Source organism: Pan paniscus, chromosome 1 (assembly GCF_029289425.2).
Source record: "Pan paniscus chromosome 1, NHGRI_mPanPan1-v2.0_pri, whole genome shotgun sequence".
NCBI classification, from domain to species: domain Eukaryota; kingdom Metazoa; phylum Chordata; class Mammalia; order Primates; family Hominidae; genus Pan; species Pan paniscus.
In genome coordinates, this window is record NC_073249.2 from 106,319,714 (window position 1) to 106,334,486 (window position 14,773).

General features: G+C 38.0%; 1 protein-coding gene across 2 annotated transcripts in view; it reads left to right on the forward strand.

Moving 5' to 3' along the window:
* MAGI3 (membrane associated guanylate kinase, WW and PDZ domain containing 3) overlaps positions 1-14,773 on the forward strand; it is a 285,866-nt gene that overhangs the window by 260,239 nt on the left and 10,854 nt on the right. For both annotated transcript variants that reach the window (XM_055114114.3, XM_055114117.2), the window contains exons 17-19: positions 11,439-11,541; positions 12,315-12,441; positions 13,022-13,165. In XM_055114114.3, the coding sequence (XP_054970089.2) occupies positions 11,439-11,541; positions 12,315-12,441; positions 13,022-13,165 (374 nt within the window). The remainder of the gene's footprint in view (positions 1-11,438; positions 11,542-12,314; positions 12,442-13,021; positions 13,166-14,773) is intronic.

The window sequence follows — 14,773 nt, forward strand, 5'->3', positions numbered from 1 at the left end:
ATTCCTCATACTATAATGTGTATTCATGTTCCATTTTCTCCCATGACCCTCTAATCTAGTTGGTTTCCAAGTCTTTTATACTTCCTGGTTCTACCTTTTGTTTCTGTTCCTACCACACCACTCTCATCATTTATTTCTAAGGTATTACATAAATCTGTTCAAGATGCTATAGGGGTTATTTCTGCATGGACATGAATTGACTTCACTGCTCCCTTAGGCCCTGTCGAATTCTGGGCAGGATTCCAAGATGCTGTAACATCCCTGCCTTTGTTCTTTCCCTTCTCCATTCTGTTCCTATACTCTTCTCAGACTCTGCTGATTCTTTTCTAAAATAATCCCTTGTAGAAGCTCCACTGCTTCCCCACTCTCTGCCCAGAAAGTGTTCTGTGATTTTGCTCTCAGCCTTTTAAATGTGCTTCTCAGTATTCTCTCCACACCCTCTCTAAGCTGGGCCTCACTGGCCTCTATGTACATGGCCTTCCCCCCCAACCCCAACTCCCATAGCACCTCCTATCTCTGCACTTCACTGGACATCATTCTTACATAACTATATCCCTATTTAAATGGTCTGCTCTTTGTAAACAAAAAACATATTGGTTGACTATGATACTAGATGCTCAGCATTTTTTTTTTTTGAGACAGGGTCTCACTCTGTTGCCCAGGCTGGAGTGCAGTGGCACAGTCCTGGCTCGCTGCAGTCTCAACCTCCTGGGCTCAAGTGATCCTCTGACCTCAGCGTCCTGAGTAGCTAGGACTACATAATTTTTAATTTTTTTTTTTTTTTTGAGATGGGGGTCTCACTGTGTTGCATAGTCTGGTCTCGAACTCCTGGGCTCAAGCGATCTTCCTGCCTCAGCCTCCCACAGTGCTAGTATTACAGGCGTGAGTCACCATGCCTGGCCAGCAAATATTTTTTGAATGAAGGAATGAGTAAACGAATGAGTGAACAAAGTAAAAGTTAGGAGATGTTAGTTCTGAGGCCTTCTGTCCCATTACCTAAGCAGAGGCTATTTAAACCCAATAAAAGAAGTAAGGCTTTTGACAAAGGCCACAGATACCTATTAGCTAGTTACATGACAAAAAAGCTACATAATATTTCTAATCTTCACTTTTTTAACTGTAGAACTGGAGTAGTAATATCTATTTCAGGATCATCATCAGGGGTTAAAGGTGAAAATATACATAAACTGCATAAATACCCTAGGGTGCTCATCTAATATCATTATTTTACCTACATGACTGGCTCCCTCATTCAGGTCTCTGTTTAAATCTCACTTCCCAAGGAAATAATAATAGTATTTAATAAGTGTGTACTATGTGACAGGCACTGTCCTAAATGCTTGACATATATTAACTAATACAATAATCCTAGGCAGGCACTATGGTTTTCCAATTCTTGTAGATGAGGAAACTGAGTCACGGAGCAGTTAGATGAATTGCCTGTGGTTAAAAAATGTTCTAAATGCTTACTCTCAATATCTATGTATCTCGTCTATGAACCACACTTTGGGTAGCCTTGGGATAGATTGTTAGGAAAAAAAACTGCTTCTTTCTCCAGTAACTTTTCCCCCAAAATTACTGTTTAATGTTGATGGTATTTTCTCTAAGAGATTATCCAAGATTGTTCATAATTTTTCTTAGAATAAAAGTTCCCTTTCACATTCTGGCCCAAACACTTGTGGACAGACACTTAAGATTTCCTGTGTAACGTCAGTTCGTGTTCAGAGAAAAGAGAAGGGTGGAGGGAAGCTCCTCTAGAAGATATATACTTAAAGTATATTTCATATGCAGCCACAGCCTCTTAAAATACAGTCACATTTTATATGTTAAATCACATTTCACACACTTTTTTATTATGCTCTAGGTTTTTTTTAAACTATGAAAACATTCAGAATCTCTTATTTTTCTTAGGAAAAAACAGAAAATCTTCCTTCTGTCCATAAAGATCTCATTCATGGAGTTTGTAAGCCTTCCAGGTTCTCATAAAATTCAGTATAAAATCTATCAACTGCATTAACGAGTCAAATGAATGTTTATAACTCTAAAGCTATTTTCAGAAACCACACATTCAGATGAATACCTTAGGGCAGCAGAGCTTCCCATCTGATACTTCTCCCCTTCTCTCCATCAGCCATTCCCCATTGACAGGTAAAAGACAGTTACCTAGAAAATGAACAACTCTTGGTCCCTCCATCCTTTTTTCCCCCTTTGCTAGATGCTGTTTAATATTTGTGCCTATGTTGCCAAGGATATGGTAAGGCAAGTGTCATATTTCATAAAAGACTTCCAAACTGTAGCCAGGACTTGAGACTGTTCTCTATCATATGGCATTCCCCACAACACTATCGCCTCTTCCTCTGCCATGGTATCTTGTTTTTAAATATGGAACATAAATTTACTATATCTGGTAGTTCCTGCTTACTGTAAAAAAAAACTTAAATTATATAATTTTTCAAAATTAATTTCAAATTTTTTGTCAGGCCTTGTTAATTTTAAGAGTGAACATGACTTACCAAAGGCTACCAAGCACTCCTGTTGGAATTGATTCTGGCAGTGTTGCAATACTTTTGTTTTGTTTTGTTTTCAATTGATTTATCTGTTTATTCCCATTTGTCTCCATTTTCCATTCTCATTTCTCTCACTGCTCCCATTGGCAAGCATTCTAGTATGTTTTATGTACTGCATTTTATTCGTACATCTTTTAAAATACATTTTTTGTTGTGTGTTGGCATTTATTTTTGAGTCACGTAAATGTTATAGATTTTACACTGGATTTTTCTCAGAACCATGTTGTTGTTGTTTTCTTTTAATGCCATTTTACTGTTCTAAGATCCAATCCAGTATTCCTCGTGACATTTAGCTGTTGTCTTTTTTTTCTTTTTAATTGGGATAGAATTCATATACTATAAAATTAATCATTCTAAAATATACAATTCGGCCTGGCGCCGTGGCTCATGCCTGTAATCCCAGCACTTTGGGAGGCCAAGGCAGGCAGATCAACTGAGGTCGGGAGTTCAAGACCAACCTGACCAACATGGAGAAACCCCACCTCTACTAAAAATACAAAATTAGCCAGGCGTGATGGCGCGTGCCTGTAATCCCAGCTACTCGGGAGGCTGAGGCAGGAGAATCACTTGAACCCGGGAGGCAGAGGTTGCTGTGAGCTGAGATTGCGCCATTGCACTCCAGCCTGGGCAACAAGAGCGAAACTCCATCTCAAAAACAGAAATAAATAAATATATATATATATACACACACACACATATACACACATATATATATACACACACATATATATGCATTTCAGTGGTTTTTAGTATATTCACAGGGTTTTGCAATCATTACCACTAGTTCCACATTTTATTGCTCCAGAAAGAAACTTCATACCCATTAGAAATCACTTCCCATTCTCTCGAAACCCCCATCCCTAGGCAACCACTTATCCACTTTCTGTCTCTGTGGATTTGCTGGGTATTTCATATAAATAGAATCATACAATATGTGGCCTTTTGTGTCTGGCTTCTTTCATCTGGCAAAATGTTTTCAAGGTACGTCCTAGTTGTAGCATGCATCAGTACTGCATTCCTTTTTATGACTAATGAACAATATTTCATTATGCATACATATATTTTTCTTACCTATTAATCATTTGATAGACATTTCAGTTGTTTCTACTACTGTGAATAATGCCACTACAAACGCTGTTTTATAGGTTTTTGTGTTGTTTTATGATTTCATTTTTCTTGGTCGTATACCTAGGAGTGGAATTGTTGGGTCGCATGGTAACTATGTTTAGCTTTTTGAAGAACTTCAAAACTGTTTTCCACAGCAGCTGTACCCTTTTATATTCCCACCAGCAATGTATGAGGCTTCCATTTCCCCATATCCTTGCCAACATTTATTTTCTGTTTCAGGGGTTTGTTTTCTAGCCATTCTAGTGGGTATGAAATGGTATTTCATTGTGGTTTTGATTGGCATTTTGCTGATGAGTAATGATGTTGAACATCTTTTTCATGTGCTTATTGACTATTCGTAAATCTTCTTTACATAGAGAAATGTCTATTTAAATCCTTTGCCATTTATAACTCAGTTATTTGTCTTTTTTATTGTTGAATTGTTTTCTGAATACTAGACCTTTATCAGATACATGGTTTGCAAGTATTTTTCTCCCATTCTCCATTTGTCTTTTTACTTTCTTGATACTATCCTTTGATGCACAAAGTTTTAATGCTGAAGAAATCTAATTCCTCTATTTGCAGGGGCGGTGCTTGTGCTTTGGTATCATAGCATCATATGCTTTTAAGATTTATCTGCATTGCTGGGTGAACATAATTGATTGCTTTTAACTGCTTGACCGTTTTCCATGAGTATTTACCACAAATAACCTGTCCACTTCCCTATAGACAGTCACATTGCCTACAACACTACAGTATTACAAACAATTCTATAATACACATCTTCACATATCTATGTTACAAAACAGTGTGAGAAGCCAGGCGTTGGTGGCACATGCTTGTAGTCCCAGCTACACAGGAGGATCACTTCAGCCCAGAAGTTTAGGCCAGCCTAGATAACATAGCAAGACCTTATCTCTTAAAAAATAAAAAAACAGTATGAGAATTTCTGGGAGTGAAATTACTTGATCAGAGGGTATACATGTATTTGATTTAATATTGTCAGATTGTTGCATCCATCTACTCCCACCAGCAAAACATTGAGGATTCTGATACTTTACTTCCCCACCAGTACTTTGTATTATCAGCTTTTGAATTTGCTAGCCTAAAGCATGAAGGTGTTGCCTTATTATTTAATTTGCATTTCTCTGATTGCCCATGAATTTCAGCATCTCTTCATATGCTTGAGTTTTTTTCTTGTGGGATTTCTGTGTTGTTGATATTTATTGGATACTCATGAATTATATGGACTTCAGTAGTACAGTTTTGTTTTAGAGACTATAAATATCTATCTTTTTCTGCCATCTGTATGTTCTTTGACCATGGTACCCTTTATTATACAGAAATTCTTAATTTAGATGTAATCAAATTTGTCACTTTTTACCTACAGCTTAAACTCTTGAGGTTTTATTTAAGATAAGTCATTTTTTCCCCACATCACAGAGATTTTTCTTTTATATGATCTAATACCAGATTTGTAATTTTGATTTTTGTACTTAGGTCTTTAATCCATCTGGAGCCTACCTTTGTATGTAGTTTTAGGAGGGATGTAGTTTTATTTTTTATTCTTAAGACGAGCCAGATTTCCCAACACCAGCTATTAGACAGCACTTCTTTGCCTTATTTATTTGTGATGCCATCTCTCCTATATATCAACTTCCCCTTTAAACATGAGTCTCCAAGTCCTCTATTCTGTTCTATTAGTTTATTTGTTCTTGGGCTGATGATATGTGTGTGTGTGTATTTTTTATTTTTTTATCTGTAAGTTTGTGATACATCCTAATATATCTGCTTATTAGGGAAAACCTATCTGTCTCCCTGTTTCTCAAAATTGACTACATATTCATGGAACTTTTCTATATAAAATTTTAGAACAAATTATTAAGCTCCTCCAAAAAAAATCAAAGTGCAGTTTTTTGGGGATATATTGTGTATACGCATATATAAATATATATGTGTGTATGTATATATATTTTGGGGGTGGAGAATATCTTTACATATTAAGTCATCTCACCAAAGACCATGGACTGTATTTCCCATTATTCAGCTCATCTTTTATGTCCTTTAATAGAGTTTTAGAGTTCTAGTATGTTCTCTCATAGGGTTCTTATTTACTCTTGGTAAGGTGAGTCTCTTAGATTATAATGTTTATTGCTGTAGTTTAACTGTGGATTTTGTTTTTATCTTTTGAAAATACACTTTCTTTTAAGTGTATTATTATAGGCATACCTTGGAGATACTGCAGGTTCAGTTATAGGCCACTGCCATTAGGTAGTGAATATTGCAATAAAGTGAATCACATGAACTTTTTGGTTTTCTAGTGCATATAGAAGTTATATTTACACTATACTGTAGTCTCTTAAGTGTGCAATAGCAGTATGTCTTAAAAAACAATATATATACCTTAATGAAAGTATACTTTATTGCTAAGAAATGCTAATGATCATCTGGGCCTTTAGTAAGTCTTAATCTTTATGCTGATGGAGGGTCTTGCCTCGATGTTGATGGTTGCTGACTGATTTGGGTGGTAGTTCCTGAAGGTTGAGGTGGCTGTAGCAATTTCTTAAAATAAGACAATAAAGTCTGCCACATTGACTCTTTCTTTCACTAAAGATCTCTCTGTAGCATGTGATGCTGTTTGATAGCATTTTACCCACAGTAAAACTTCTTTCAAAATTGGACTTTGTCCTCTCAAACTTTGCCACTACTTTATCAACTAAGGTTATGTACTATTCTAAATCCTTTGTGGTCATTTCAACAGTGTTCACGGCATCTTCACCAGGAGTAGATTCCATCTCAAGAAGCCACTTCTTTGCTCATCCGTAGGAAGCAAATCCTCACCTGTTCAAGTTTTGTCATGAGATTACAGCAATTCAGTCCCAACTTCAGGCTCTACTTCTAATTCTGTTCCTTGCTGTTTCTACCACATCTGCAGTTACTTCCTCCACTGAAGTCTTGAACCTCTCAAAGTCATCCATGGGAACTAGAATCAAATTATTCCAAATTCCCGTTAATGTTGATATTTTTTACCTCTTCCCCATGAATCACGAATGTTCTTAATGTCGTCTAGAAACCTTTCCAGGTTTTCAGTTTGCTTTGCCTAGACCCATAGAAAAATCACTATCTGTGGCAGCTATAGACTTACCAAATATATTTCTTAAAATACTAAGACTTGAAAGTCAAAATTACTCCTTGATCCATGGGCTACAGAATGGATGTTGTATTGGAACTCATGAAAACAACATTTATCTCCTTGTATTTCTCCAGCAGAGCTCATGAGTGGTTAGGTGCTTTGTCAGTAAGCAGTAATATTTTGAAAGGAATCTTTTTTTCTGAGCAGTAGGTCTCAACAGTGGGATTAAATTATTCAGTAAATCATGCTGTAAACAGATGTGCTGTCATCCAGGCTTTATCGTTCCATTTTTAGAGCATAGGCAGAGTAGATTTAGCATAATTCTTAAGGGCCCTAAGATTTTTGGAGTGTAAATGAGCACATGAATTTACCAGCTGCATTAGCCCCTAGCAAGAGAGTCAGCTGCCTTTGAAGCTTTGAAGCCAGGCATTGACTTCTCCTTTCTAGCTATGAAAGTCCTAGATGGCATCTTCTTCTAATAAGAGGCTGTTTTGTCTACCTTGAAAATCTGTTGTTTAGTGTAGCCATCTTCACCAATGATATTAGTTGAATCTTCTGGAAAAGTTGCTGCAGCTTCTGTATCAGCACTTGCTGCTTCACCTTGCAGTTTTATATTATAGAGATGACTTCTTTCCTTAAACCTCATGAACCAGCTTCTTCTAGCTTCACACTTTTCTTCTGCAGCTTCCTCAGCTCTCAGAATGGAAGAAAGTTAGGGCCTTGCTCTGGATTAGGCTTTGGCTTATGGAAATACTGTGGCTGGTTTGATCTTCTATCCAGACCACTAAAACTTTCTCCATATCCAGCAATAAGGCTGTTTCATTTTCTTGTCACTCATTTGTTCACTGGAGTAATATTTACAATTTTCTTCAAGAACTTTTCTTTTGCATTCACAACTTGGCTAACTGGTACAAGAGGCCTAGCTTTCAGCCTGTCTCAGGTCTCAACAAGCCTTCCTCACTAAGCTTAATCAAGTCTAGCTTTTGATGTAAAGTGAGAGATATGCAACTCTTTCTTTCACTTGAATACATAGAGGTCATTGTAGGGTTATTAATTGGCATGATCAATATTGTGCATCTCAGGGAATAGAGGGGCCTGAGGAGAGGGAGAAAGATGAGGAAAGGCTAGTTGATGGAGCAGTCAGCACACACATATTTATCGATTATGTTTGCCATTTTATATGGGTGTGATTTGTGGCACCCAAAAACAATTAGAGACAAGTAACTTGAAATTGACATACCCAGTAAGCAAAGGTGGAAGACCTGGGAATTTCCAGTGGGTACAAGAATATAAATATCAAAGATCACTGACCACAGGTCACCATAACAGATATAATAATAATGAAAAAGTTAGAAATATTGGAAGAATTACCAAAATGTGACACAGAGACATGAAAGTGAGTACATGCTGTTGGAAAAATGGCACTAATAGACTCGCCCAATGCAGGGTTGCCATAAACCTTCAATTTATAAAAAATGCAATAAAATGAAGTGTACTAAAATAAGGCATACCTATACTTACAGACAGAAAGCCCAGCAAAAATGTAATTCTCATCAAAGGAGAGATATACTTAACCCATTGCTTTACTATTTTAAGAATTTTCAAATAAAATTCAGAGAGAAGATAGGCCTGTTTGACATTATGGAATAAATATTTGACTTTGTGAAGTAAAATAGCTTATAACAGAAAAAAAATGGAGAAGCCATGTAGCACGGGTTGAAGGACTAAAAATGAAAAGAACCCCAGTGATAGGAAGTTTTACTTAAATTTGATGAAGACAACAAAAAACATGTAACTTTAAAAGTAAGCACCAATTTGTGGTACATTTTGCCTGGAACTGAAATGTCTCATCTGGAATGGAAGGTAGAGGAAAACTTGAAATTGATCAGATTACTTCTATTGTCCTGCTCTGATGTTATACACTCATTACAATAGCCAAGCTAGTAACGCCGATAAATTATCTCTCTTGACCACATGCAAAGGTACAAGTATCTCCCAGTCATCTCATTGGCAAATGGAATTTTCCCCATCATTTTCCATCTCCTTAATAGTAACCATGAATTTACAGTGACCGAAGAGAATCCAACTCTATACTGGGCAGTAAAGTTTAGAGACAGGTAACTTGAAATTGACATACCCAGGAAGCAAATGTGGAAGAACTTCTGGAAATTTCTAGTGAGTACAGGAATATCGAGATAACTGAGATGTGATTCTTGCAATCAAGGAGTTCAGAGTCTAGTAGGAGAGACAGGTGTTCTGCCAGCTCTGACACCATGTGGGAAATGCTGTGAGAACATTGTGATCACAGTGTGCTTAAGGGGCCAGGTAGGATTTCACAGAGGAGGTGACAATTTGAACATGAGGTGAAATGGAAAGCCAGGAGTGCCCAGGTAACAAGTATCTTATGAGCAAGAAAACGTCACCATAGGTTGTTTTTGTTTGTTTGTTTGAGATAGAGTCTTGCTCTGTCGCCCAGGCTGGAGTGTAGTGGCATGATCTTGGCTCATTGCAACCTCCACCTCCTGGGTTCAAACGATTCTCCTGCCTCAGCCTCCCAAGTAGCTGGGACTACAGGCACAAGCCACCACACCCAACTAATTTTTGTATTTTTAGTAGAGACGAGGTTTCACCATGTTGGCCAGGCTGGTCTTGAACTCCTGACCTCAGGTGATCCGCCTGCCTTGGCTTCCTGAAGTGCTGGGATTACAGGCATGAGCCACCGCACCCAGCCCACCATAGGTTTTTTACACAAGGCAGTGGCATGTTTCAACTTATGTGTTAAAACTGGAGTCTAAGGTGGCAAAGAGAGCAGTTAGGAGGTCAGTATAAGCAGCTTGTTAAAGTTACTCAGGAAAAATAAAATTCATTATAGCAATATAAAAGAGCAACAAATTTCCAGGTCTCCAAAAAAAAAAAAAAAAAAGTTCATAGCCCACTCTACTCCCACCCTCCCTTTCTGGAATACTTGACCTTAAAGAGGAAACACAACCCTCTGGGTAAGTTCTGGTCCAGAGGTTGGTTCTGCATCTCCAGGTCTAGTACACATTGTTAAATCCATGTTCACACCCAAGCCCAGCAGCCAGAGGGCGTAGAAATCCTCAGGGGCCACCTGGCTTGGCCATATACCATTTCTTCCTCCTGCCACTTTCTACTCTCTGGCCTGTGTTTTTAGAGTACTCTCTAGCTTCTAGATACAGGAAACTTTTCAATAAAAATAAGCGATTTATCTGTGTTTTTAGTCTCACAGCACTTTTGAAAGTAACAACTTAACCCAAGCAATAAAATAGTGATGCATGTATTGTAGTAAAGCTTGAAGTTTCAGCTTTCTCAATGGAAACTGCTTCTTAATTATCTCTTATCTTTAACATGAGATTTTCACTATTGTATTCTAAGATTCAGGTTATATCAGCTTCCACATGTTTTTCTAACTTAAAGTATCCTCTACATTTAACATTTTTATAAAGCAAGGTAAAGATTTCAGCATATATGTTTAAAGAGAAATGCAACCCCAAGTGAGAGATATCATTTTGATGATGATGATGATGATGATGAAAATGATGATAGTTATAATAGAAACTGTTATATTGTGACTATTATATGCCAGGCACTATTCTAAGCATGTATATTTATAAGCTCCTTTGATACTATAACCCAGTGAGATAACTGTATTTCCCCTTTTATAGGCAAGACAATTCAAAGCACAGAGAACGTAACAGATTTTCTCAAGAACACACAGCTAGTAAATGATGCGGTCAGGCTTAAACTCTGTCCATCTTGCTCAGAGTTCATGGTCTTAATCATTAAGCTGTGCTCCCTCTGATACTTTAAATATCCTATGCTTTTATATTTAAACATAATAAAATGTTCAAAAGTTTCAACTTCAAAAATATGAGTCTGCCAGCCTTAGGCATCTTGTTTAATTGTCGCCTCCTTGCCATCTAGTTCTAGGTGCAGGCAGTCACTATGCTTAGCTATGAAAGCTACCTTCGAGGAACAGCAGGGAGTCCAGAGCTGTTGGGAATGATACAAAACAAATGTAATGTTTTTCACCTATATTTGTGTTCTGAGAAAATGGAAGCAGTAGAATATTTATAAATATTTGTTAGCACTCAGGATTCTATAAGTTTGTCTTTGGTTCTCAGTAGCAGGCAAAATAACTGCTCCTATATTGAAGATGCAGGTTCAAAGGTGTGAGTGTGGTTTGCAGACTGGCCTCCGTGTTCCAGCATTCCTGAGACCCGGCTTTGTTATCTAGAATGGGTTACCAATTATTAGGTGTGTGCTCTGGAAGCCCATAGAATAGGCAACAGTATAGTTCCTGGAGCTCTGTCTTCTAGATAAATATTATGTTCATTTCTGAATTTTATGTTATATGGATGACTAAAACACAGGTGAAAATGGGGACATAATAGGATTCCTGTTCTCCTGAGACATAAACGTTAATCAAAAGCCACAGGGAAAAAGATGTTAATGCGCCAGTTCCAGACAGCTGACAATAGCGCTGTTCATGCTAAAGCCACTAAAGTCAGTACAGCAATAGCCATCTGTTATTGTCTCACCTTCACAGATCCACTTGGCCTTCACATTTTTATGTACAAATTCTTATTTCTATTGTTTTCTCATTTGAACAGAGCATCATGGTCCACCATCAGGAACAAACTCAGCCAGGCAAAGCCCAGCCCTGCAGCACAGGCCCATGGGACAGTCACAGGCCAACCACATACCTGGGGACAGGTGGGGCTATTTTCAGGTTTTTGTTTTTGTTTTTTTCTTATTCTCTCCTTATTGCTCTGCTATTCATAACCCCACTCCCCATCATCCACCCCCATACAGTAATGCAGATGCCAGCTGTTGAGGTCAAAATGACAACTCTTGCCTGTTCCTCAAATACCGTCCCCATCACCTCCACCCATTCAGTACCTTCGTCCCTCTTCCAGCCTCCATCCCAGGCACAGCATAATTATCCAATCTTGCCTGACATGCGAGGATTAGAAAGAAATGACATAGCATCTGGCTCTGCTACTCTTGGTCCTCATAGTTTTCATAGGGAAGCTGCAGACCCATATGGATGGCTGTCTTATCAGACCACCTGAGCAGAGCAGGTTTTGTGTGTATTTCTGTCTTCTTTCATTGAAAATATTAGCCTAGATTTCCAGAAATCCAGCATCTTCACGGGCATTGGTGCTGCAGGAGAGCCATTTTTCACTGTGACAGGGTCAGCTTAACTGCCCTCTGGTGTAGTTATTTGATTGCAGTTTTCTTTCATATAAACTGCTCTGAGATGTCCTTTAAAAAATTGTGGATGTTGACAGACTTCAAAGTATGTTGGAATTAATGACCAGGTTTCTCCTAGCACCCCTCTGATTTTAGATATAGTCTGTCTTCGTAGTGGTTTGTCAGAGGGAAAATGGCAAGGTCGAGCTTTTAAAAGAAAAGAAATTAATCTGCCTTTAGACTGTTTTTCATTTTCTCAGTTCAGAGAGTGACTTGATTTCTCTCTCTTGTAGAAGTGCCCTAGAAGGTGAAATTGGAAAAGATGTCTCCACTTCTTACAGACATTCTTGGTCAGACCACAAGCACCTTGCACAGCCTGACACCGCAGTAATTTCAGTTGTAGGCAGTCGGCACAATCAGGTAAACAAACATTTCCCCAGATGGGGAGTGATATTTTGAGTTGCCATACCACTGGCATTGGTGAATTTTTATTGCAAATCAGTTTAGATAAATTTGTTTCCAAAACTAATAATTCTCGAAGACCTGCCATGTGTTTGGCATTCTGCTGGCATTCATAGGAGAATGTTAGGAGTGAAAGAAAAGTTTCCCCTACAGCAGGAGAGCTTTGAACCCTTGGTTAAGTACTTAGAAGTAAATAGTATTTTAGATAATCAAATTCAGGTTTTTTTGTTTGTTACTTGTTTGTTTCCAGGAAAATTAGTCAAACGCTACTTAAAGGAAGCACTTTCCAAAATTCTGTTCTCTGATTGTTCCATTGCACATTGACCAACTAGAAAAGACATGTAACCTTCAGATTAATTTAGGCTGCATTTATAAAAATTAAGTAGCCCTTTAACCAAAACCTACATTCCTTCTTTACAATATAGAAATGCACATTGAGAGTATAAATCATTTCTTCCAGCTATAGAAGTAATCTTTCTTCAAAATGTAAGTAAACAGTCCATGAGAACTTGCTTTTCTTATACTTCTTTCTCTCTAGAGCCTTGGTTGTTATCCAGTAGAGCTGGAGAGAGGCCCCCGGGGCTTTGGATTCAGCCTCCGAGGGGGGAAGGAGTACAACATGGGGCTGTTCATCCTTCGTCTTGCTGAAGATGGTCCTGCCATCAAAGATGGCAGAATTCATGTGAGTTGGTTTCTGTCTGTAACCTTAGGTTCAGGCTCTAGACTAGAAACTTCGAAAGATATTAATAATTGATTTAAAGGGAATGCAGGAACCTCCTAAATCTAAAAAGCAGGATTTGTCATCACTGGTAGCTAAAAAAGGCAAATGCTTGTCATTTTGCTTTTCTAACGCCCTGATGATTTCATTTCTTCTCTTCAGTGTGCTAAACCATATTGCAGTTATGCCACTTTTGCCTTCTTGACCTTGGTCAATAAGAAAATTCATTTCTTATTCACATAGTCAACATCTGAGGGTAAACGAATTAATAAATACACTTTTCATCTTAATAAGAGTCTTGAGAAAGCGAGGATCAAATAGAATCTTTAACTTTTTCCAGGAGGCAATAGGCCCAGGATTTTTTTTCCCCACTCTTAGCTACTGGGAGAGGTAACTAGAGGCTGAAAAGTGTGGCTCTCAACATTTCTTATTGTTTGAAGGCCTAGAATTCACATCAGTAGTATTCCATCATAGATGTTCTCAACTCTGAAACACTGTGACTTCGTATAGGGAACTGCAGACCAAATTGTTTATAGATCTGCATAAGATAGTTTTTCCTTCTTCTCTGGATGTTAATTAAAGAGGAATCTTATATAGAAGACATTTGCTGCTGGGCACGATGGCTCACGCCTGTAATCTCAGCACTTTGGGAGGCCGAGGCTGGCAGATCGCCTGAGGTCGGGAGTTCGAGACCAGCCTGACCAACATGGAGAAACCCCGTCTCTACTAAAAATACAAAAATTAGCCGGGCCTGGTGGTGCATGCCTGTAATCCCAGCTACTTGGGAGGCTGAGGCAGGAGAATCGCTTGAACCTGGGAGGCAGAGGTCGCAGTGTGCCGAGATCACACCATTGCACTCTAGTCTGGGCAACAAGAGCAAAACTCCATTTAAAAAAAAAAAAAAAAGACATTTGCTGTCTTCAATTTAAAAAAAAAAAAAACTTAACTCACTGGCATTCAGTTAGGTGATACATTAAAAAATTTTAATTTCTAGACACCGTTCCCCCTACTACTCAAAAGAATTTTGGATTTCCTTTCCCTGCCACCAGTAGGCATCAGAGAAAAGGAACTTTTTTTTTTTTAATTTTAAACTAAGTAATTCAATTAGAAAGGCAAATGATCCTGGTAATTATTAGATGGTATATTCTAGTAATTATTAGAAAAGGTGCTTCTGGGTGATTGCAGTTTTGAATTTTTCATTTCACTCCCATTAGTCATTTCATAAACACATATTGAGTGTTTGCATTACCCAAAGCTTTATGCATGCTACTGAATGAGTTGGGAGAGTGACTCAAAACAAGTAAGATATTATCCTCCCTCAAAATGACCAGACACATGCACAAGTTCAAAGGGGTGAATAGAGAAGATTTCACAGAATAGGTGGCATTGACAGGTGCGTAGGATTTCAATAGGGAGAAATTAAGGAGAGAAAACATTCCAGGCTGAATAAATGAGCAATGGCATAAAACTAAGGAAGTATAAGTCATGTACAGGGAACTTCAAATGGTTGAGTTTACTTAGATTTTATTTAGAAAATACGTAGATGAATAGAGGAAATGAGAATATAAAAGC